The sequence below is a fragment of the Triturus cristatus genome, chromosome 6, assembly GCF_964204655.1.
Source record: "Triturus cristatus chromosome 6, aTriCri1.1, whole genome shotgun sequence".
In the NCBI taxonomy this organism is placed as follows: Eukaryota; Metazoa; Chordata; class Amphibia; order Caudata; family Salamandridae; genus Triturus; species Triturus cristatus.
In genome coordinates, this window is record NC_140589.1 from 111,792,776 (window position 1) to 111,816,644 (window position 23,869).

At 47.7% G+C, this 23,869-nt stretch overlaps 1 protein-coding gene across 1 annotated transcript in view; it reads left to right on the forward strand.

Annotated features, from left to right (window-relative positions):
* The window catches only part of LOC146816480 (exportin-5-like), a 1,728,456-nt gene that overhangs the window by 103,381 nt on the left and 1,601,206 nt on the right, over positions 1-23,869 (forward strand). The window contains exons 3-4 of the mRNA XM_085610324.1: positions 18,478-18,550; positions 18,822-18,959. Coding sequence (XP_085466450.1) covers positions 18,478-18,550; positions 18,822-18,959 — 211 coding nt within the window. The remainder of the gene's footprint in view (positions 1-18,477; positions 18,551-18,821; positions 18,960-23,869) is intronic.

Consider the following 23,869-nt stretch of genomic DNA (forward strand, 5'->3'; position numbering starts at 1 on the left):
TTTATGCCGTCAGTTAATTTGTGTGGGTATTGCCAATGCGTTTTCAACAGTCCTTCCTTTTTGTTCTGGTCCATACAACAAAGCCTTTTTAGGTCTCGGCTAGCGAAGGCTGCGCTTGCGCAGTCTCGCTCGCGAGATTTAATGACTTGGACAAGAGGGGCTTGAACCCGCCCCTCTTCTCCCCTGTTCTCCATTGGCTGGCCTCTTCAATGCTGGCCAGCCATTGGAGAAGAGGTCCCGTCACTCCGATCATGCCCCGTCCTTTTCGGATCGGGGGCGTGTTTTTTGCAGAAAGTCTAATTATCTCCTCCAGCCAATGGCTGGAGGAGATAACAGCAAAACACGCCCCCGAATCCGAAAACGACGCTGCGTTTCTCCGAGGCATTTCTGCTCTGCCTCGGAGAAAGGCAGTGGTGTCTTCCGGTGCCCTCGGTTTGTTCTGGGTTATTATCACATACGAGCGCTTTCCAATACATGAGTTTAGCACGTACACTTTACAAAAATAATCTGATATATTACGGGGTAACGCGTCAGCATATTAAAGAAATACCTTTTTGATTTTAAAGTGAGACGCATTTTCACATGATCTTTGTTGCTTAATTCAAATGCCATGTATTTTTAGGTTTTCGATCGAGCAAGGGCTCTTAGAGACCAGCCTGACCCTTGGCTGGCTCTCCCCGTTAATGATTTTCTTGCCCCCTGTACGCACACCTTCACATCTACATGAAAACTGCTTCCCCCACCTTTGGGTACCCTGAGTAGTACTGTCTACAGTTCCCACCCAACCCTCTCTGTACATCCTTACATTCATTCTCTTAAGCATCGCTAATCTTTGAATCTCACGCTGTCTACGGACAGGACAGCTCGCTTCCGGCTGAACTTTTTCTTCCGGTGTGCTCACCTCTTTGGTTCGTCACAGCTGCTCATCCAGGCGAAGCGCTGCCCCTCCCATCCGCTCTTCGTCTTGCCGTAGCGGATGACATCCTCGAAGAGACAGAGCAGGGTGCGAGGGAAGTAGGCAGTGCTGACGCTGCGATGCAGCAGCTGTGCCAGCAGGAAAGCCACAGCCAACGCCAGCCAGAAGCAGGCCACACAGCTCGGCTTAGTGGCCGTCCCCAGCATGGCCCAAACAGCTGTTTCGCACAGCTGAGTGTTACGTATGGTCAAACGTGCCTCGCTGTTTCATTAGCCCGGGGGAAAGTATCAGCGTGGAAACCTTTACTTGTCGCGGGGTTGTGACGAGAGAACGGTGGCTGGGACTGCGGTTACCATGTTTGCGGAGCCTGCAGGCTGTGTGTGATGCTTTTAAATGCAAGCGGCTTTATTTCATTCTGTGTTCTTAACAAGTTAGCAGCAATTAAATAGAAATAGAATAGACTCTTAGTTCTTTTCGAAGAGTTGTACACTTGCTCTGCAGTCATAAAACGAAGAGATCCTAGAAATGAGATCTGAGAGAAAGAATACAAAAAAATACATTTTCCGAAGTGCGAGAATCGAAACTTTATACACATAATGGAATATATTTATTATTTATGCGTTTTAATATAGTGTGAACTTTACCCGAAGGTAAAATCCACGCCTTCTCGCTGTTGTTTACATGACCCTTTCCCATTCTAAGATGGGTGGTAGGACACGGCGGTCCAAGCAGGTAACTTCGGTTATCGGCAGCCTCCGCCTGAGGCAGGCAGCCATCTTGAAATGGACATTCTTAAGGGTTTTCTCTTATAGTGCGAACTTCTGTCTACAGCAGTCGTTCTTGCCTGGTCAACGCTTATATTTATGTCCTTTAGAACTTTGCTGCAACCTGACATAGCTATCTATAGTGCAGCAGGTTCAGTGGCACCAGGGTGCACTCCGCAGCGGGCTTGTTTGGGGCTTCTTTCTGCAGGAGGTGGGTCTAGTTGCTCCTCTGGCCATGCGCTGCTGTTCCTCCCATCACACCCCTTGTGCTGTGGCTGGCTGCAATGATTCCAGGATTTCTGCCGTGTTTGGAGAGGGAAAACGACAACCGGAGGATTTGACGGTGGCCAGGCTTGTTTTTTGGGAAGTTTGGAGAGAGTTTCGGGTCCCGGAATCTTGCGCCTGGACGGACCACGGAAGGGAGAATGCGGCCGACTAGGATTTGGGGGTGAGTACCGGGATCCGCCGCTGGTGTCATTTAACCAACAAGCATTTACAATGCAACGGTCTCGGCATTGTTAAAGTTAGAGCTATTGGCATTGCTCATGACAATGCCGTTTCTTTAAATGTTTTAAAAACAAAAACATAAAGAAAAATAATGTCATGAGCAATGCCAATAGCTCTAACTTTAACAATGCCGAGACCATTGCATTGTAAATGCTTGTTTAGGTCTCGCCTGGTGTAAGACTGCGCAGACATGCGCAGTCTCACTGGCGAGATTGAATGATTTAGAGAGATTTCTGTAGTGGGCTTTAAGCCCCGCCTCTCTTTTCCATTGGCTGGCGTCACCGTTTATGCTAAACGGTGGCCAGCCATTGGAAAAGAGCGTCTAGTGACGTACACTTTTCTCTTTTTTAGAGCCGTCCCAGTTGGACTTGCTCGGTTCCTTTACGTTTGTGGTAAAAGCTTTTCTTATCTTTATGGGGCCATGTGTTTCAAACATATGGCCCCGTAAAGACAAGAAAAGCTTTCGTAAAGGGTGAAAGTGGACTGGGGAGCAGTGGGGGCTCTGCAGGCGCCTGTGCGGGAGGGAGGGCGGGTCATCATCGGAGGGACAGATCACTTGTTTAGAATCCTGCTCTGGGCACTAAACGGATCAGCACATTTACTAAAATAAATATTCGCATTTGACGACGCGCATGTCTCTTCAGAAAAACCAGCGTGGTGGTACCACCTGAGGCAAAGGCTTCCTAGTGAGTTAAGTAAATTTTTCCGAAATTAGCAGTTCAGAGACGAGAATAAAATGTATTAAAGTCTTATTATTTAAAGTACCCGAGCGCTTCAAAAGAGAAACGGCGTAGTGGAAAAGCTTTAATGTACCCATGCCTCACATTTGCCGTTCACACTGCGCATGCCTGAGTGTAGCTCCCACAAAAAAAAAAAACACCAGAGAAACACTTAGTGCATCTCGAGACGAGTTTCTGTTTACATATTACAAATGCAGCTTTGTTATCCCGGAAGTAACCGCAGTGGAAAGTTCCCTAACTTGTCCATGTCACATTCCCGCTGCTCATGTGTTGAGTAATTTCACAGCCCCTTCTTACTCGGGACCCTGTGCTGATTTCACTGCACGGGCGGGCTGTGTGCACGCACAGCAGGCGTTGAACTCCGCGCTGCGTTTCGCCTCTAAAACAAATAGACGCACGCCTGCCTGCCTTGCTCCTTCTGGGGCAACTGTGATTTTCCATGAAGTTTTTGTAGAGCTCCGCGTTGCTTTAAACAGGTTGCATTTGAGTGCTTGAGTAGAACTATGAGACAGCGCGCGCTATCTCCAAGGTGTGGACAAGGAAAGCGGGTTTAAACTGAAATGAGGATAACGATCGGCGGCGATGAGGCCGGCTGGATAGCAGTCCTATCGGAGAAGGGGCAGGATGGATGGGCAAGAGATGCTGTATTGTATTGGAGCATTGCTGTTGCGCGTGCACAGTCTACAGACTCTTTCTGTCTGAGGCAGGTGAACTAATGGGCCCAGATCTTTAAGCCTACTCCCTTGTCTACTTACACAACTATCACGTAAGGCCCCGTGTGTAGCCCCAGATTCGAACACTGGGTTTAAAATAACCTTTTTTTTACCTGGAGGGCGTTTCATTATTTTTCTCTGCTATGCCTTCCATGATTATTTTTAATATTTAATTGAGAGGGGATTGCTTATACCACTTTAATTCTGTTGCGCTTTAACGAATATTAGCATTCCAGAGCTCCCATGGAGTGTGTAGGATTTTTCACGTTTACAAATTGCTTATGGCGTTAGAAGTGCGATTTCAAAGCTATTAATGTTTTTTGTTTTAACAAAAATAATTTTATGCCCATCTTGGTTTCTATTGTGTTATTTATGATCTCCTAATATTTTAAACTGGCTGTGGACGAGAGTTTTGAATGTATGTGTTTGGCTTGCTGTGCTTTTATGGATTTCTTGCTAAAATACGAATACAATTCCATTGACTTGACTTACTGTCTGTCACAGCAAGTCATGCAAATGGCTTCAACGAGATGTGCAAAAAAACGGAATGGGTTCAAGATATAAGGTGGTGTGGTGCTGTGGAGTTGGGATTTTCTCTGATGGACACCTTCAAATCCAGGAGCAATGATTTTTTTGCTCTCCTTGTGTTTTCTTTGTGGATGTTCACAGTATATTTATTTTTTGGAGTACATCTGTATGTTTCAGTGACTAGAACTTAAACTACTTAGAATATCTGAAATCCGAGGGTTCCCCAGCAAGGAACAAATTTACAAAATAAAAGGAACTCATCCGATTGAATGAATTGTAAAGAAACCCTTACCATACGTGATGTCTCTATTGATCGGATTTGCTTTTGCTACTTGCCTTATTAAATATTGTCAAGCCTTTCAGCTAAGAGAAAAATCCTGGTGCTTCCCAGGCATATGGAAAAGATGGCCTTTCAAACACATTGCTACCTCCCACCACAAAATGTCCTCCACGCAGGACTCTTGGGATCACCGTCCATGTTCCTCCTCCAGTCTTAAATGGAAGCAGGATCTGAAGAATGATACGAGGTCCAATTAACTTACTCTCATACCTCGGGGTTTGAAGAATATTGGTGGTAGTCAGGAAAGATATTTTCACAAAAACATGTCTTGCATGTGCTCTTACTTGCCTCCAATAGTTTTAGGTTTCTCTGAGACAGCGCTTTGGCTGTCGCTTGCAGGACATCTTGTTATATTTGTAGGGACTAGTCGCACACCAAGTAAAGGCAAAACAGCAGGTTTATTCCATCCAATGGGGAGAACAGGAACGTGTGTCCTCCTTAAGCAAGATCGGCACCAACGGTTCCCTCTACACTCCGTCGTAAAACCCAAGAGATATCAGACCTATGACATATACCTTGGCAACCAACAACAGATCATAACACCACGCATCATCCCTCTTAACAAACACTGCAATAATTAAAATTAAATTTATTTTAAGCTGTAGAGTCCGTACATAAATAAGGTACAGTAGAAAGAACTACTCAAAATCCATCAAATTATCGTAAGTAAATCATATAAGAAATCCATGGTATTTGTGGATTAAGGTTACTTGTCTACCCAACAGAGTAGATTTTCCCGCATTTGTAGGAATTTGTGCATCCTCGCCGCAAGTAACATCACTTTAATGTTTACCATCATCAACTTGCACGTCCTCATCATGGGTAGTTTCACTTCTTGGCACAATACCTTCATCTCCATCAGTATTCTCTTCATTGGTTTGATTGGTCCCATAATTAACAAGCCATAGCCAATAGGTCTCGCTTTTTGGACCTTATAAGTGTTTAGTCATCCAGCACAATATCCTTGGTGCAACATCAAGTGTTGCATGGCTAAACACTTATAAGGTCCCAAAAGCGAGACCTATTGGCTATGCCAATGCTTGTCAATTCCCTTTTTTTGTGGAGTCAGTTGTTTATGGGCATCTTTTAATGAGGAACAGCTAGATAATAATTTTTTTAAAAAATAGGGAAGTGTAAGCTAGCCGCATTAGTGTTTTTTTTTGTCAATATATGCATTTCTGTACTTGTTTTACTGATGGTTTGTTTTCCATTTTTATAACTGTAAAAGAATTATAAGCATCTTAATTCAAATTTGCTACCTTGGGTAATATTTTAGGCCTACATTTTTTCAGGTTTTTCAAAGACACCAGAGAGTCTTTCCTTACTTGATAAAACACAAACTACTGTCTCTAGTTTTCAATTTCTGGGCACCTAACCTAATTATTTTTGTTTGGCTAGCAGCAGCCTTCAAGGATAGATGTCCCTTTTGGTTTTTCAATTTGAGTGATTATTTAAGAACCATATAGCGCGAATGCATGAGGCAGTCGCCTAAGCTCTATTTAAAGAGTCTCGGGCCTTCACGTGTTTGGTGCGTTCTTTGAATAAAACACAGCTTAAAGTGGGTCAGTTCTCTCATTCATCCATATTGCTGCATCAAATCTTTTTGAAGTCCAAAAAAAGCTTCAGTGATTGCTTTTATTGACGTGAATCTTTATTTGCCGGTGAGCAGTGGTGAGTTTTATGCCTGTTTTCACCTACTCCTTTTACATAGGTCCTTCTACGTGAAATTAATGATTCTTTTTAAAGATACTGGTTTCAGAGCAAATTAAATCTTCATATTGGAACTATGCCATGCAAATAGCATTTGGTATGGCATTTTTAGGTCTCGCCTGGGACAGCGCATGCTGTCTCTTCGAGACATTTGTAAGTGGCTTTTAAAAGTGCCATCAGAGGCTTTTGGTGGCCTAAAGCTTGAGTGCACGTGAGTGTGCACGCCCGCAGCCGCCATCTGCCTTTCTGTCATGGCTCATTAAGCCTCCTCCACCCCCTTGCTGTCTGCTCTTACTACCCCCTCCCTTCTCCCCGTCTCTCCTCGTTAGCTATAACGTTAAACCATTAAGCAGTCTTAGATCTTTTTCACTATACGGTAACTTGTTTACTTTCGCTGTAAAACCCAACTACACACACTCTTCTGTCCGACTTCATTTCACGTATCTCTGCTGTTTCCACCCCATGCCTCTATTTTCTTCCCTTGTGCCTTCGTTTCGCTGTCTCCCTTCTCGCCTACTTCTTTCTATAATTCCAGTTAAAATCCCCCAACTGTTACTTGTTTCTCCGTATGGCTTTTATCTCTCCCACCATCCACAGCTCCTCCTCTTTCCTCCGCCTTTCTCTTTCATCTCCTTTTTCGTCTTCACGTCTCATAGATCCTTTCTTCTCTCTTCTGTCATAGCTCACCTCTCTTTCACCCTCCTTCGTCGTCATTTCTCTATACTCCCTTTTCATTTTTAAGTCCTGTCTCACATTTTATTCTCTCTAATTGTTTCTTTCCGCGTTTTTCTTCCTCCCCGGCACCCTTCTACCCAACTCTTGTCTCGCGAACTCCTACAACCTCGTGTAATTTCCTTTTGCACAGAAGTGATTGGGTCTCTCCTGTGTTAGAGGGGGTTTCGCGTAGAAATTGACTGAAAGCCCAGTGTCGTTCACAATCACGTGTCAGACTTCAGTGCCTGGAGGTGTTTCATATGTAGGCGCTATTGCATTGTATTCAGACGCTGGTTTATTTCTGCAGTGTTTCATTTATAAAGTGTTAAATGTAGAGGCTGACTCATTTTATCAGGAGCTGGGGAATTCCCAGTCCGACTAAACTGCGTCCTTTCCAGTGGCTATAATATACTCAGTATCCGATTTGACCGCCAGCTCTTTTGGACAGTTAAGGGCTGTATGTACGATCTGTCACAAGGGCCTCTGGAATTATGTGGCAAAGGACGACCCAAATAAACCTTAAGGCTAACTCAATCAATTAGCAGACTGCTGCAGAATATTGTGACAGCATACACTTGCTATTATGTTATTTTATTAAAGGTGCAGATTATACAGTGGATTATAGACTATGAGGCGAATGCCGTAAATTCCCAACTATACGGAAAACACCGCAGATTCAACATTGCATAATTCCAGTGGCCCTGACTATAGCACGACTTGCAGGAATTGGTAGATCTGATAGCAGGAGGAATACAAATGATCTGAAAGACACACGTTCGTTAGATTCCTCACCTTAGAATATCCCCAGGCGTAAGACCGGATCCAGAAGATTTTTGTAGCAATACCCCTTGCGCGTCGCTAGGCGTCGTCTGCGGCTCCGCGTCCGTCGTTGGCATCGTGCGCCGGAATGACGTCGTCGGAGTACTTAGACACCGCCCTTGCGCGCTGACGTCAGTTCTTCTTTTTTCCACGCCAATAAGCGCCGATCCGGGAGAGCTACCCCTTTTAGTCTTTTTTGACTAACTATTTTGATCCCTTTTGATCTTTGTCAATCGACATCTGGTGCCGGTAGGATGCCTGGGTTCAAGGCCTGCGATGACTGTCACCGACTGATGTCGGTGACCGATCATCACCGCCGGTGCCTGTACTGCTTGGGCCTCGACCACGACGCGGAGTCGTGCTCCGATTGTAAGGCCCTGACCTCGAAAGCTAGGCGGGAGCGGTCCCGCAAGCTTCTCGAGCTTCGCCACTAGGCTCCGCGCCCCTCTTGATCCCGGTCCAGGAGGAGGTCCAAGGATTGGTCGCGGAGCCGCACTCGACATCGTCGCTCGTCTGGCTTGAAGTCTTCGGGTAAGTCGAAGCGCTCCAAGAAGTCCAAGAGGCGACACCGCTCTTCGGACTCCCCTCGCCGGTCGCGCGACTCGGCCGAGGGTCAGGGTGGTTCCACCCCCGCATCTCCGCCGGAGCCGCAGGCGCCGCACACGTCCCCATACCCGCCGGTCCCTGGGACTGACGCGACGCCGGCGGAGGTCAGCGCCTTCCTCTCGGCCATGAGGAGCCTGCCCCCGCCGTCGACGCCCGCAGGCGCGCCTTCGGGCCCCGCGGACTCGACTGGGCGACCTTGCGTGCCGGCGGCTCCGGCCCCGGCGCCGTTGGAGGCTCCGGCCCCGACGCCGCAGGTCCCCGAGGGGCCCGAGCCTGGGCCCCCGTCTACGCTGGCCGACCTCGTCACGCCTCCTCCGCCGGTCGACGTCGATCCCCGGTTCAGCCCCTGTCCGGTCCCGATGCCGATGCCGATGCGGCGCCGCCCGACGCCACATCCGACGCCGCTAGAGACACATTTTGTCTATCGACCGGCTCCGATCATTCCTCCTGTTTACCAGGAATCGGATGACGGGGGGCGACTGGGAGGGGTCCGTGGACCCTTTGGCCCTTCAGGGCCAACTTGCACAGGACTGGGCAGATGAACTGGGGGAGGCCAGTGGTTTGGATACCTCGCCGGACACTGGATTCATCTCTCCTCCGACTGTGGCTTCGGAGGAGGGTGCAGCTTTTTCTGTGGTGCTGCGCAAGGCGGCCGCGGCCCATGGGCTTGAGCTGCCTGCCGTGGCTGTGAGGACTAACATCCTCACTGAGGTGCTTCAGTCTGCCGCATGCTCCACTGAGCCTCTGCTGCAATTCAATGAGGCCCTCATTGACGTTCTACAGGGCACCTGGTCCAAGCCCTCCACAGTCCCTCCTGTGGATAGGAACGTTGCCAGGCGCCACCGCCCGGCTCCGGGCGACCCCAGTCTTCTGTCCCAACACCCCACCCCCGAGAGTCTGGTTATCCAGGCCTCTACCTCCCAATCCTCCTTCCCGTCCGCTCCATCGGACCGGGATTCCAAGAGACTGGAACAGTTCGGCAAAAAACTGTTCTCCTCGCTCAGTTTGGGCCTGCGGTCTTTGAACACCGCCTGTCTCTTGGACCGTTATTCCCACTCTCTGTGGGATACGGTGGAGGACATGCTGCCCCTGTGCCCGGAGGAGGCCCGGGCACGGCTTTCCTCGGCTCTGGCCGATGGGAGAGATGCAGCTGGGTAGGGTGATTTCTACCACGGTGGCGCTTCGACGTCACGCCTTGCTGCGGTCCACGTCCTTTTCAGGGGATGTCCAGAGCACTCTCCTGGACATGCCTTTTGATGGCGCTCGCCTTTTTGGTGAGAAAGCGGACAGTGCGCTGGCTCGCTTCAAGGACTCCCGGGCTACGGCCAAGTCCTTGGGCCTCTCAGCCCCCGCGGCCACAAACTTCCGCTTTTCGCTCCTTTCGTGGCCAAGGAAGGGGCACCTCCTCACGTCCGCCTAGCCACCGGCCGCAGAACCAGCCTGCACGCGGTCGCGGACGTGGTTACCGCCGAGGCGGTACTGGAGGACAACGCGGTCAGTCCACATCCACCCCGGCAGCATCCGCCTCTAAGCCTTCCTAGTCCGAGCTTTCAGGCCCATTCCTCGCCAGTGGGAGGCCGGGTTCGCCATCACCTGCTCCACTGGCGTACCATTACTTCGGACAGGTGGGTTCTGCAAATCGTCCGAAGGGGCTACTCCCTCCCCTTCGAGACGACCCCTCCAGCCATGCCACCGCAGCACCACCGTATCTCGGAGGATCATTTGAATCTTCTGCGGGAGGAAGTTTCGGCCCTCTTGGCCAAAGAGGCCGTCGAGCGCGTTCCGAGCCCAGAAGTAGGTCGTGGTTGTTATTCCCACTACTTTCTGGTTCCCAAGAAGGGCAAAGGGGGCCTACGCCCTATCTTGGACCTCCGGAACGTCAATGCCTTCCTCCGGAAGGAACGGTTCAAAATGTTGACTTTGGCTCAGGTTCTAGCTGCCCTAGACCCTGGAGACTGGATGGTAGCGTTGGACTTGCAGGACGCTTATTTCCACATCCTCGTCCTGCCGGCCCACCGGCATTACCTGCGGTTCACGGTGGGTCAGGAGCACTTTGAGTTCACCGTGCTCCCTTCGGCCTTACCAGTGCCCCTCGGGTGTTCACGAAAGTGATGGTGGTGGTCGCAGCTCATCTGCGCAGATCAGGGGTTCCAGTCTTCCCCCTATCTCGACGACTGGTTGTTGAAGGCGGGCTCGCCCCAGGCAGTCGTCTCCCACCTCCAGACTACGGCGGATCTCCTGCATTTGCTGGGGTTTTCCATCAACGTGCCAAAGTCACACCTGAGCCCCTCTCAGAATCTCCTCTTCATCGGTGCGGCTCTCGATTCGGCGCAGTTCCGGGTTCATCCACCGGAACAGCGGGTCCGGGATATACAGGCCCTGATTCCCATCTTTCGGCCTCTATCCTGGGTTTCGGTCAGGCTAGTGTTGCGGCTTCTGGGGCTGATGGCCTCCTGCATCCTACTAGTGCATCACGCCAGGCGGCGCATGCGGGCTCTGCAGTGGGACCTGAAGTTTCAGTGGGCCCAGCATCACGGCAACCTGTCCGACCATGTCTTGATCTCGGAGGGCACTGCACAGCAGTTGCAGTGGTGGCTCACGGACCGCGATTGGGTCACGGGCAAGAGCCTCTCCCTACCCCTACCGGAGCATGTCGTAGTGACGGATGAGTCCCTCCTGGGATGGGGTGGCCATATGGGAGAGGCGGAGATCAGAGGCGGAGATCAGAGGCCTCTGGTCTCCGGCAGATTCTCGCCTCCACATCTACTTGTTGGAGCTGAGAGCGATCCGGCTTGCACTGAAAGCCTTCCTTCCCTCTGTCCGGGGAAGTGTCGTGCAGGTGTTCACGGACAACACCACCGCCATGTGGTATTGCAACAAACAGGCCGCGGTGGGGTCGTGGACCCTTTGTCAGGAGGCTCTGCGCCTCTGGACATGGGTGGAACACCAGGGCATCACCCTGGTGGTTCAACATCTGGCGGGCTCTCTGAACGCCAGAGCAGACGAACTCAGCCGCCGGTGCATGATGGATCACGAATGGCGTCTGAACTCCGAGGTGGCGCAAGGTCTCTTTCAGCAGTGGGGAGAGCCTTGGTTAGATCTATTCGCCACCGACGAGAACGCGCAATGTCAGCAGTTCTGCGCGTTGGAATTTCCAAGGCGGCACTCGCTCGGCGACGCTTTTCGTCACGAGTAAAGTTGCGGTCTGTTGTACACCTTTCCGCCTATACCACTTCTGCCCAGAGTGCTGAAGAAGATCAGGCACGACCGGGCCCAAGTCATCTTGGTGGCTCTGGATTGGGCACGAAGGTACTGGTATCCCGAGCTACTCAGTATGTTGACCGATCCTCCGATACGTCTGCCCCTTCGGGAGGAACGTCTGTCGCAGCAGCGGGGGACGGTCCTCCACCCGAACCTGTCCAGCCTCCACCTCCATGCGTGGAGATTGAGCGGCGGCAGTTGATGCCATTTGACTTGCCTCCTGAAGTCTGTGATATCATTCTTTGAACAAATTTGTGGCATGGTGCACAGCAAAGGCTGTGGATCCCCTTTCCGCCCCTCTCTCTGAGGTTCTCCTCTTTCTTCTTTCTTTGGCCCAGCAGGGCTCTGCCTTGGGCACCTTGAAAGGTTATCTTGCTGCCATCTCTGCCTTCTTACGGCTTCCTGATCAGCCTTCTCTTTTCAAGTCCCCTGTAGTTTCACGCTTTCTTAAAGGCATTACTCACACGTTCCCTCCTGTCCCTTTCGTAATGCCTCAGTGGGACTTGAATCTTGTCTTAACATTTCTGATGTGCGTTCCCTTTGAGCCTCTTCACAATTGTCCTCTTCGTCTTCTGACTCTTAAGACTGCTTTCCTGGTAGCCATCACCTCGGCTAGACGGGTGAGTGAGCTCCAGGCTCTATCGTCCAAGCCTCCTTTTCTATCTGTTCATCCGGACAAGGTTGTCCTTCAGCCTCGTCCTTCCTTTCTACCGAAAGTGGTGACCCCCTTTCATCTTGGGCAGTCTGTCACCTTGCCCACCTTCTTTCCGCATCCTTCCAAAGAGGAAGAGAGGCTCCACCGTCTGGACCCAAAACGTGCGCTCTCCTTTTATTTGGACCGCACAAAACCGTTCCGGGTGGACGACCAACTTTTCGTTGGATACGTGGGTGCTAAGAAGGGGAAAGCTGTGCACAAACGGACCATCTCCCGGTGGGTCGTTGTGAGAAGTTGGCCTGGTATATGATGTTCACTAGTTAAAGTGACCACCTTGTACCATGCCAAGCAACCCTTATGGTGTGGTTGTAAGTCAACCTTTTCGGACTAGCTGCCCTAGTGGTAGCGTAGGCTAAGCAGTCTTTGAGGCTAAACTCGTGAAGCGTGTTAAGCCAGCTGTTTTACCAAATGCAACCCCCTTTTATACCAATGAAAGGACACCACACAGATATATATTCAAAATATATATGTATTTATTTCTCAAAGTAACCCCTAGTCTCTTTATGAGCACAGGAGCACAAATCGTCAAACAAGATTATCACAGAATACACAGAAGTTGCACTTTATATGGATAGGCCCTGGTGGCCACTCGAACCATATACTAAAATAGTGGTATAAGTACCACGAACAGAAAAGGGAAAAGGCCTAGGGCCTCTAGAATCGCTGGGCCTACAAGGAGCTAACGTCAGTTAGTGACCAGGAGGTCCACGGGTGGCGTGTGCAGAGCAAATAGTCACACGCGTGCTCCCATAGGTTTTAATGGGTGCGTAAAAAGTACAAAGTTACTGCAAAGAGGATCTTCCGGATGGACTAGGAACTCAAGATTTGGAACACAGGCACTAGAGATGTAATATTACACTTGGGCACAGGTGTGCCAGCTTTACCTCACCCACAGGAAGCGGGTGCATAGGCCTCGAAGTGCGTCGGGTTTCTTCTATCTGTTCCGTGGAGCTTGAAGACAAAGATGCTGCAGGCGGTCGGTCCGGGAGAGATGCAGTGGATCCAAGAGTGGATCGGAGATGTTGAAGACCTGTAAGCAGAGGGGACAGTGTTCACAGTCACTAGCCAGTGACCAGCGTGGCACCAGGTGGGTACCAGGCAATGTCGGGTGCAAACAGGAAGAAAGGGGTAGCTTGTCTCTGCAGCCACGTGGTCCCTGGAGGTCGACGACGTCCAGGAGTCGGTTCACGAGCTGTCCCACGCAGGCTCTCGCTGTCGGCGGTGTCGGCGACTTGATCGAAGCAAACAAGCCTTGGCCAAAGCAATTGTTGTAGGAGATGAAATAAGCTGATGGTTCTGACCAGCAAGGTCAGAAGGACTGCTCCTTTGGAGGGGAGCAAGGGCCGGTCTGGAGCAACCAGACCAGCGGTGTATTTCTTGAAGTTCGTCGCCAAGATGGCTACTAGCCAGCGGGCCAGCAACCGGTTAGGCGCGTCGAGTGGCAAACTGCAGAAGGGCCCCACGCAGATCGTGGAGATGCTGGAGGGCTCACCTTTGGTGCAGATGCTGCTCGGGTGTTGGGCTTCTCAGATCCCAAAGCACAACTTGGAGGGAGCCTCGGTTGTTGCGCTTGTCAGCTTGTCGTAGTCGTTCCAAGATGGCTGGCTCCACGTGTCTCGGTGCCTCCACGGGTCTCCTCTTTTCAGGGACTGTGGATCGGGCGGTGAGAGGTCTGGAGGTCCAGGTCTTGTCAGTCTCTGGGCTCGGGCTCCGGCGGGAGGCGGCGGCAAAGCAGACGTTGATTCGCTGGATGGTGCTTGCGTTAGCAAGGTGGTCACTCCCTGACCACAGGGGAGATTGGCTTCAGTCCTCTGTGCAGCAGAGCGTCGAAGTTCCCGTCTTCTTCTTAGTGTTAAGTTGATTCCAGGATGTCTGAAGTCTTAGGACACAGCTCCTACCTTTAAGCGGATTCTAGGGGCCGGGTCCCTCCCTATGGGTGGGACCAGGAAGGGGGGTGGTTACACCCCCAATCCTTTGTCCAGCTCGCCCCAGGCCCGGGACTGGTGTGCCCCAGGACCGGTTTGAACTGGCATATGCACCGAGGCTCCTTGTGAGCCACAGGCATGTCTGGTTTCTTTCAAGCCCTACCTGACCAATACACAAAATCCTGTCTGGGGTGGTGCACGCACCTCCCCTGGCAGGAAACCCTTTGTCCACACCTCCCAAGCTGGAAGGACTCCCAGCAGCAGGAGGGCAGACTTGTGTCTGTGGTGGCAGCATCCATTTTGTGGAGCTGAGGCTATGTCTGATTTTACCCGGGTTTCAGGTACTGTACATGTCGTGTCCCTCTAGAAGGGTGGAATGCTAACCCCGTCGCCAGAATTGGCGAGGGGTTAGTATTCCAATTCGTATGACACCTTACTCGACATGTTTTGATAAAGCCAAACCAAAGATAGCATTTAACCGCGAGGTTCATAATGCACTTAAGAGTATATGGTATGACGATATCTGGAAACAGTAGAAGGAAGTTGTTCCGACCACTGCAGACAGGCTCAGCTCATGCCAGAGCACCATCTCACATGGAACCAAGCACTCTGCCTTCAGGATTGTTAAGGCCTGCCATAGGAGTGACTTATAGGTTACCAGGTGTCCCATTTAAGGTTAGGTATAGGTATACTACACCTAAGTAAGAGGTGATTACACCAACTTACCCCAGCTGAGTGATCAGCCAGTTGTGTCAAATTGTTAGGCCAAGCCTGGGGTGGCATAGTACATGCTTCAGCCCTTGGCAGGCCTTGGGTACACCAATGCCCTGGGTACCTAGTGTACACTGGTACAGGGGCTGACAGGGTGATCCACTTCCAATTGGTTATGCACCTAGGGTGCATAGTTTTAATTTAGTAGAGAGAACAGCAGGGTGGGGGTCTGATTGGCAGGCCCACAGCCTCAATATGTCAAAAACCAGTGAAGCAAAAAGCAAAAATTTGGGGTGACCATAGGATAGCAGACCCTACTCTCCTACAGTCGTTTTGTGTATAAAAATCTGTTATTCCTTGGCAAAAAAGGACCCTCCTGTTGGGCTGCGAGCCCATTCTACTCGGGCCACGGCTACTACTGCTTTGGGACGGGGAGTCCCTTTGCAGGACATCTGTCAGGCGGCGACGTGGGCTTCGCTACACATGTTTGCCAGGCATTATTGCCTAGACAGCCAAGTCCGGAGGGATGGCTTCTTTGGCCGTTCTGTCCTCCAGGACTTTCTGGTGTGATCTTGGTTCGCAGACCCACCACCGGGGTTGGTATTGCTTGGGTATCTATTCTAAGGTGAGGAATCTAACTAACGTGTTTCTTTCAGATGAACAAGTTACTTACCTTCGTTGGTTAGATTCCTCACCGACCCACCCATCCTCCCCGTTCTGCGAACTGACATCTAGGGTTAAGGCTATCCTTTTCAGGGCCCTAGACTTTTTGGCACCAGTGTCGGTCTCTTGCATGGCTCTGCGTTCCTGGCGCGGAAAGCTATGTACAAGAACTGACGTCAGCGCGCGAGGGCGGCGTCTTAAGTACTCCGTCATTCCGGCGCACGACGCCAATGACGGACGCGGAGCCGCAGACGATGCCTAGCGACGCGCAAGGGGTATTGCTACAAAAATCTTCCGGATCCAGTCTGACGCCTGGGGATATTCTAAGGTGAGGAATCTAACTAACTAATGTTTCTTACAGATACATCGTTACCGAAGGTAAGTAACTTGTTCTTCTGCACACAAAAGAAAGTACCTCTTGTATTCTATTAAATAGAATAACACATTTATGAGAGACATAACATGCTCAAAAACTTTTATTATTGGGTATCATTTCTCCCGCCCCCTTTCTTTTTATCTTCAATCATCTCTCGCTTTCCCTTGCTTTCGCTCCCTATGCCCCTCTACCTCTCGCTTCAATGCTTCTCCTCCCGTCTTTCTTACTCCTATAGATCCGGTTGTCAGCACTCTTGCAACTAGTTCTTACTTTCTGCCTCCCTTCCCTCTATGCGCTATCATGTCATTCTCCAAGCCCCCTTGGTGCCGTGGGTATTCTGGCCCGTGTCTCAGGCTTTTTGCATCTTAATTGTGGAAGTAGAGGCAGGCACCGAGCAGCCTCTAAACCGGAGCACCCAGAGCGGACTGGAGAATGACGTGCCAGGGGGAGCTTGGATGCAGGAAGTACAATCCACAGCTTCTGGGCTCGGCTCTCGTTAGGCTCGAGGCACTAAGGGGAACTCAGGCCGAGTCATGGGGGGCATTTGACTGGAAATATGCTCAAGCCATCATTGACCCCCTCACCACTACACCCGAGAGAGGGGAAGGCCTTGGTTGAGAGCTGGAATCTGGGAAGTGCAGAATACACGTGGATCAGCTTCGGTACTGGTTATATCTGGGTGACGAATTCACAAGTGTTTTAGCCATAAAGATACGATAAAATTATTCAGAAATGGATACTTACCTGGAGTACATCTATTTACACCTACACAATTGTATGCTAAGAGTTTGTCCAATCACAGAGAAGTAACTTTACGCCAGGGGTAGGAAGTAGGCTTTCCAAGGTGTGGTTAGCCTTCTGAGTTGGTGCACACCAAAAATAGTGATTTTGCAAAATTCATAAAGTCTCTCTGACCCTTCTCACCCTGGAAATGGTCAGAAATTTGCTCCTCCAAAGGAAGGAGTAAATCTCTTTCCAGGGAGGGAAGGAGGGCAAAACACTCCTAAACTTGGTGAGCATGTAGGTAAAGGACCCCCTTTCTTTGAGAAAATAATGTTACCCCGTGGAGAAGAAAAAATGTGCAATTGCTCATAAGGTGGTGGCTTCCCCCAAAGTGGGGTTGCATTGTACACACAGTTCCAGAGTGTAGGTAACGCAACATCAGAAAAAGTTATATTAGATTGCCATTCCCAGTAATGTGCTGAAAAACTGTGACACAGGTTTCCAGACATTAGAGTGAGAATGTCTGTAAATTTCAAAGAGTACGAAAGTACATGCAAATGAGAGAGGCAATCTCAAAACGTACCTTTGACCTCCTTTGAATTGGGCCCGGGAGGCCCTATTAACAAGCATTGGCATAGCCAATAGGTCTCGCTTTTGGGACCTTACAAGTATTTAGTTATGCAGCACAATATCCTTGGTGCAACAACATCAACTGTTGCATGGCTAAACACTTATAGGGTCCCAAAAGCGAGACCCATTGGCTATGCCAATGCTTGTTAATGATGGTTTTTAGTTTTTTTAGTCTTCTGGATACTGTTGGACTGCTGTAGTAGAAGTAAGATGTGTAGCTATCTCAGCAGTTCATACTCCTCTAGCTGCCTTTGGTAGGGCCCATAACTAAACCTTTTTATATTGTAGCATGCTACATTTAGTTTGTCTTGATGAAGACCCCATGAAAAGTTGTTGCAAGCGGTCGAAACACTGATTCTTCTACTGATACTCCTTGGAAATAATTATATGCATTGCAGCCTTCACATTGATTGAAGTCTGTGCCTTTGCAAATAATTTATTGTATAAGCCAAAACAGAGACTTTGTTTCTCCTTTTAATTAACTTTCTCCATGCACCTAATTCTTGTTCAATTGCACTGTCCTGTCACTTGGAGCACATTATATCCTATTTTGGATTAACTATAGTTTTTGTGTAGTTGTGACAAATGTATATATAGCTTATTTTGAATTTTATACAAGTGTTTACTCTATATCTACTTTTTCTTTACATTTGTTGCAGTTGGGGTGGTTACTGCTGGGCCCTTAAAATGCTAATTGTTAAAGTGATTCCGAAGGGACCACTGTTTTTCATAGTATGGATTTATTCTATAGCTTATTAATCTGTAGAATATTACAGTGTGTTCTGGACCTTCGCTCTTCAAAGTGCTATTGGGGTCTACACCCATTGTTGAAGATGATCTCAACAAAGACCAATGCGAGATATTGCTCTTTCCACTATTAGTGGAGTTTGACCAACATTTTCTAGTTGTGCTAAATCTCTTCCAGTATGTGCAATGTCAATCATTCACTTTCACTGTAAGATCGATCGTATAATAAGGCACCCACCCTTTTCTCCAGTACAACTATTTTGCAAGTGTTTTCGAAGTAGTGCAATAGACTTGTTTGCCTTAGTTTGTGTTATGAAAGTATTTGGTGAATGTCTGCAGTTAGTAATCAGTTGTCTCTCTTGTTTTTAGGGCACGCTGGGCAGAAATGTCGGAGAATGAAAAAAAGTTATTGAAGATAAATGTGATGGGCTTGATTAGCAGCGTGAGTACCGGGAAAGAGTCTGTCTGTGCAAAGGCACAGCAAGTTGAGGTTGGCAGTAAGATTTCTAAGTGAGCGGAAGGACACTGATGTACATGTACAGTAATTTTTTGTAGCGGCGGGAGTGGTGTTGGCAAATGGCCAGTACTATGTTTGAAGTGTTTTCTGTGGTTGTTAAGTTATTGTTTAGTATGTTTTTCATTTGTTTCTTGCATAGCAGTGTTCTGTACTACTTGCCTGTTGGGCCTTTCATAGATGTCTTTCTCCCTCACAGGGAACCAAACACATTACGCTAGAGAAAAATGAAATTAAAGAAGGCTTTGCTCGTGTTGTGGTGGAGATGATAAAACATGATTGGCCAGATGAGTGGCCAAAATTGCTGTCAGAATTAGATGCAGTTGCTAAAAAACAGGTCTGTACAATTTTTGGTGCTCTGAAATTCATTGGGCTCTGGTCGATAGCAGAACTTCCTAAAGTCTGTACCTTTCCTTTTCATGATATACATTCAGAGTTGTTTTATTTACATCAAATAAGCTATATGTTTATTAATGAAAAAGGAAAACCATTTAAGAGTATATGCAAAAGTTGTATTTTATGCAGTGTGAATTGGATATATGATATTGACATGCATAGTAAAAACAAAAGTATGTGCCATGTTTGAGACTTATTGGAAGAGTAATTTGTGCAAAGATGTTTCTTTCTGAAAGCACTAGGAAACCCATGGGATGCTGGAAACCATATGCACCACTTTTTCATGCAAGCAAAATACCGCCAAACCTTGCTGGTTTAGCTAAAGGTCTCAATTAAGTATTTTTCTCTGCCCAGCTGTTTGCTTTCTTTCTTACTAAATTTAGAATTGCCTGTGAGAGACAGCCCTGGGAAGTCTCTCAAAATGAATGCTGTTACTTTGAAATCTTAACGTGAAACATCTGTTGTACAACCGGCCATTCGTGCATGGCTGTCTCCCCCACCTCGATCTGTGTGCTTTGTTTCTGCTTCCCATAGATGATGCAGGGCATACTCCAGTTCCTGAAATGACTGGAGTTCTATTTTTCAGTTATAATTGGCTTTAAAACTAATTACTTTGGCTCCCCCTGTCACACATGCTGCTCCCTGGTATCAAGCCACACACAGGTAACAGCCAACAGGCTGGCAGTCCCAAACAACGTCTGTGTGTTTCTTGTCTGGGGAAACTAATGCAGTGAATTGTTGCCCTTCTTATGATGAAACTCACATGAGGTTGGTGAGAAGTCATCTCCTGTCTGTTAAAGAAGCCACCAATACAGAAGGTGGGCCTGTATTGGGATGGAAAAATGGTTGTCTGGTGGGCACGGGCACCTGTTTGATATCACTGAACAGAGGAATGCCGCCCCTTACTAGAGTTCTCAACCACATGTTTAGGAGGGTGAACCTCATGGTGCCTACATTTCCAATTTTCTCGATGGAAACCTACTGATTCAGAACAATTGAATTCCTATGTAGTGGATGTTATTTTCAAATGGTGTCTAATATGAATGCAACTCCAGCTAGGGTGTCCTTGCCTCAAACCACAAAGTATAGGATTGGAACGCCTTGGGGTATATCTGGCTCTGGGAGCCAAACCACCCAATACAGTTAAAAAGGACTCTGACTAATTCCCTCCAGTTAGAGGTTGAGCACACTCCCTCCACGATTTGTGGACCAGTTTATCATCACTGGGTTTCTCGGGACTATTATGACATCACCAACCACCCCAGAGGGACTGTCGTAAACAGTGGGATGCACAGGCACTTACTGAGAACAAGGCATGTTACCCGAGTATAAGAAAACCCACAAGCAGAACACAGCACCAGGCTAGCCATGGTTGGGGAAAGGAGCAAAACAGACAGTGGTGACGGGGTGACAGGAGGTGGCGGGGTGTAGCGCTTGCAGGCCTTGTTTGCTCTTCATGTTCACTAGGGGACGTTTTACTATAAATTAGGCAACTTTAGCTGTTGAATGGACTCTAGCGGCCATTCCCATTTTGCACATGTTTTGCATCCCTCACCCTTTATTTTTGTTTCCACTTCTATGACCTCTAGTTCAGGGTCTCCCTTATCTTTGATAGTCCTTTTCTGCTTGTTCTGCTCTTCCTTTGCAGGCTTTACTGGATTTTGGTTTTGGTATCCAGGTCTTCCCAGGGACTAGTTACGCCCTACTCCATCCAGGAATCAGTAAGCTGCATGTTCCCATTTCCATATACCTGGAATGCTTCTGGCTGTGTACGAGTACCTTCTATATGAAACTGTACTCGGCCCCCATAACCTGTGATACCGCTGACTTACTTCTTTGAGAGTGGGTTTTGTGTGGCCTGAGAGAAGACTGTCAGCTGTGTTCTCTCTTTTTCTTCCCCTATCCTATCTCCTTTGCAGTCTGTTCCTGCATTGCGGTTTCAACCTAGATTCAGTGACGTTTGGAGACAGGATTGTGAATTCCACCTGAATTCACCGCCACCAGCTCGTACTGGACAACTGTCCCCTAACAGACCTTTATTTCCACCATGAGGAGGTGGATAGAGAGGTTCTGAACAACAAACTGGAAGCTATGCTGAGACTGGAATGGAAATCTTTTTTCCATTCATTCAGCAGGATTTTGGCACATGGTTCACACTTACTTAAGTGAAGCACCCTGCACTAATCCAGACAACCCTTATGGTGATTTTAGTGGTCTTAGACAACCGTAGAACGCTCTCTAAGTGGTAGCTGTGGAGAGCAGCCTTCAGGGTTAGTCCAGAAGGAGTGTTAAGCAGCTTGTGTTACCAGAACTAATTAGATAGTGTAGGTTAAACAAAAAAGAACATCAGTGTATTTATAAAAATAGTTATATTTATTATACACACTCACTAACACATTGGTATATCTCCTACCCGGAGATATCAACACAATACGCACAATATTTCAAAGGGGAAACAGGTAAGTAAGAACAAATACATAGTGGTCTGAATGTGGAGACCAAACCATATACTAAAGAAGTGGTATGCGAACTGCGACCAAAGTCAACACGTGACCCAGAAGACTCAGAAGAGCTGGGGACCGAAAGAACCAGGTAAGTACCCAGGAACCACACGGAGGTTTTGTGCAAAGTATAAACTCATCTGCGTACTCCATGACAGTCAATGGGTAAGTCACAGTTGCAGTTTTGAAGAAGGACCCTTCCCAGTGGACCTGGAAGAAACTTCTTGGAAGATGGAAGGTTGTAGAGTCACCTCATCTGTGGATACCCCAGGAACCTGGATACCCTACACTAGGGAAGCTGGGTGCATAGGTGCGAAGTGATGCCTTAAACCGCCGTACACCACATTGCAGGACTTTACTGATGATGCCGCTGGCGAAGGAGAAAGAGTCCGGTGGAATCCAAGGATGGATTCTTGAAGAGGAGTACCTGCAAGCAAAGGAGACCGAGTTTATGCCACCCTGCAGTGACCAGCATGCACGGAAGAACAATGACCACCGATGACAGAAGATGCAGGAGAGTTGATGGTAATGAGAACATCAGAGTGTCCCTGTACTCCAAAATAGCGGGGTAGGGTAGCAGGGCATACACAATTCAAAATGCAATAAGAAAAACCCCTATTTAAAGGATAACCTCTCACATCCACAGAATAGAAACAGTGATTTATGACATTTTTTTCATTTTTTATTATAAAAATATAAAGTATTAATCAATTTTTCTTTTTTCAAATAGTTCATTGAATTTTGTTTGTTTGAAAATATTCACATATAGCCAGCTATTCATCAGGCTAAAATCAACGAAGCAATACAAATTACAAAAACATAAAAACAATAACAATCAGTACAGTGTATAAAGAATAATCACATACAAATATGTAAACAATACAGTGTGAAAACATGAAAAACAAACGGACAATTGCGCCAACCAATAAATATGCCGACGCGCGTTTCGGAGTCTTCCTTCCTCAGGGCGTTGATGGCATTTCGAATGGTGAAAGAATTGCAATGTGATACAATAAACCAACAAATAAATCAAAAATGGCTAACATAAATTAGCTTTTTTTTGCCTCGTCAGTCTTATCTGTGGAGGAAGAGATATCTATGTTATCCAATTATATAAAAAAAAAAAACGTAATAAAATAATACCAAAGTACTACAAGGATGCCAAAATCAGGGGAGAGATAGAGAACAAAGGAAATAGAAAATGGAAAAAGTAGAAGAAAATGTTTTCTTTTTGAAATGAAAGGAAAGATAGAGGCAAGTAACTCAAGAAGATATTTCTAAATAAATATACCATTGGTGGAAAACGAAAGAGAATATAGAAGCACCTAGATGTGTATCCCCTAAGAGAAAGCGAACAATGTGAGCACAATACACACTTGTAGTCGTCAAAAGAGGTCTCGTAATCACAATGACCAAGAAGTGAGGGGTGGAGAATTTCCACAATCACGGTACACTCAGGTAAAAAATGGGAAGCTTTGGGATCCCAGAGCTAGTTCCTGTTCAACAGTGTAATTCCAGAGGCTGGGAAGAAAAAAGATAAATGAGCCTAGGGAGACCTTCGTGACTAATTGAACTCAACGATAAAGGTGTAACCAAGTCAAACTAGCCAACTAATACGAGACATATGATAGAAGTTGTGAACGAATACAAGGAACTTACAAGGTACACTAGTGAGGTTATCGTGATGGTAAGGGCTCCTGCTCGCAAAGTCAGAATTATGGTAGCATAGATAAAAGCCGTCTTGTTATGGTTCTATTCCAAGATCAGTCTGGGTTCATATAGAAAGATGCGCGACAATACTCCTTAAAGTAACGAAGAGAACTGTTAGCCAGACGATCGCATGGAGGGCGAGTTATTTACGCGGGCAGAGATTACTTATCAACTGGTATTATCAGCAAACTAATATCATACAGTACACAGCAGTTATAGAATATGCGACCCTTAAGTGATAGAATGTATATCGTTATGTACACATCGTAGGGGCCCACCCTGTTGCTACAACGGGAACCCAGAAAAAAATCATTATATATTTTAGGTAGAGTCAGGGGTCCGGACCGCACTCTGACTCAAAGAGAGCCTACGATGAACTTATCATGATATGGGCTTACAACAGCTAGTGCAATGAGAAGATATAGAAAAACAGTATATTAATAGATAACAACTACGCTAGCTATCAGAACATAAAATTCACTAGCTAAAAGAGAGCAGAGATACTCTTAACAGACTTACCCAGCAACGTAAAGTTCGATCGTATAAATTGGATACTGCAGGAATGGCCTCTCGTTCTCCCGACCGCCGGTTCTAAAGTGTCCCTTGTGAACTTACTACTTAAATACTAAAGATGAAAATC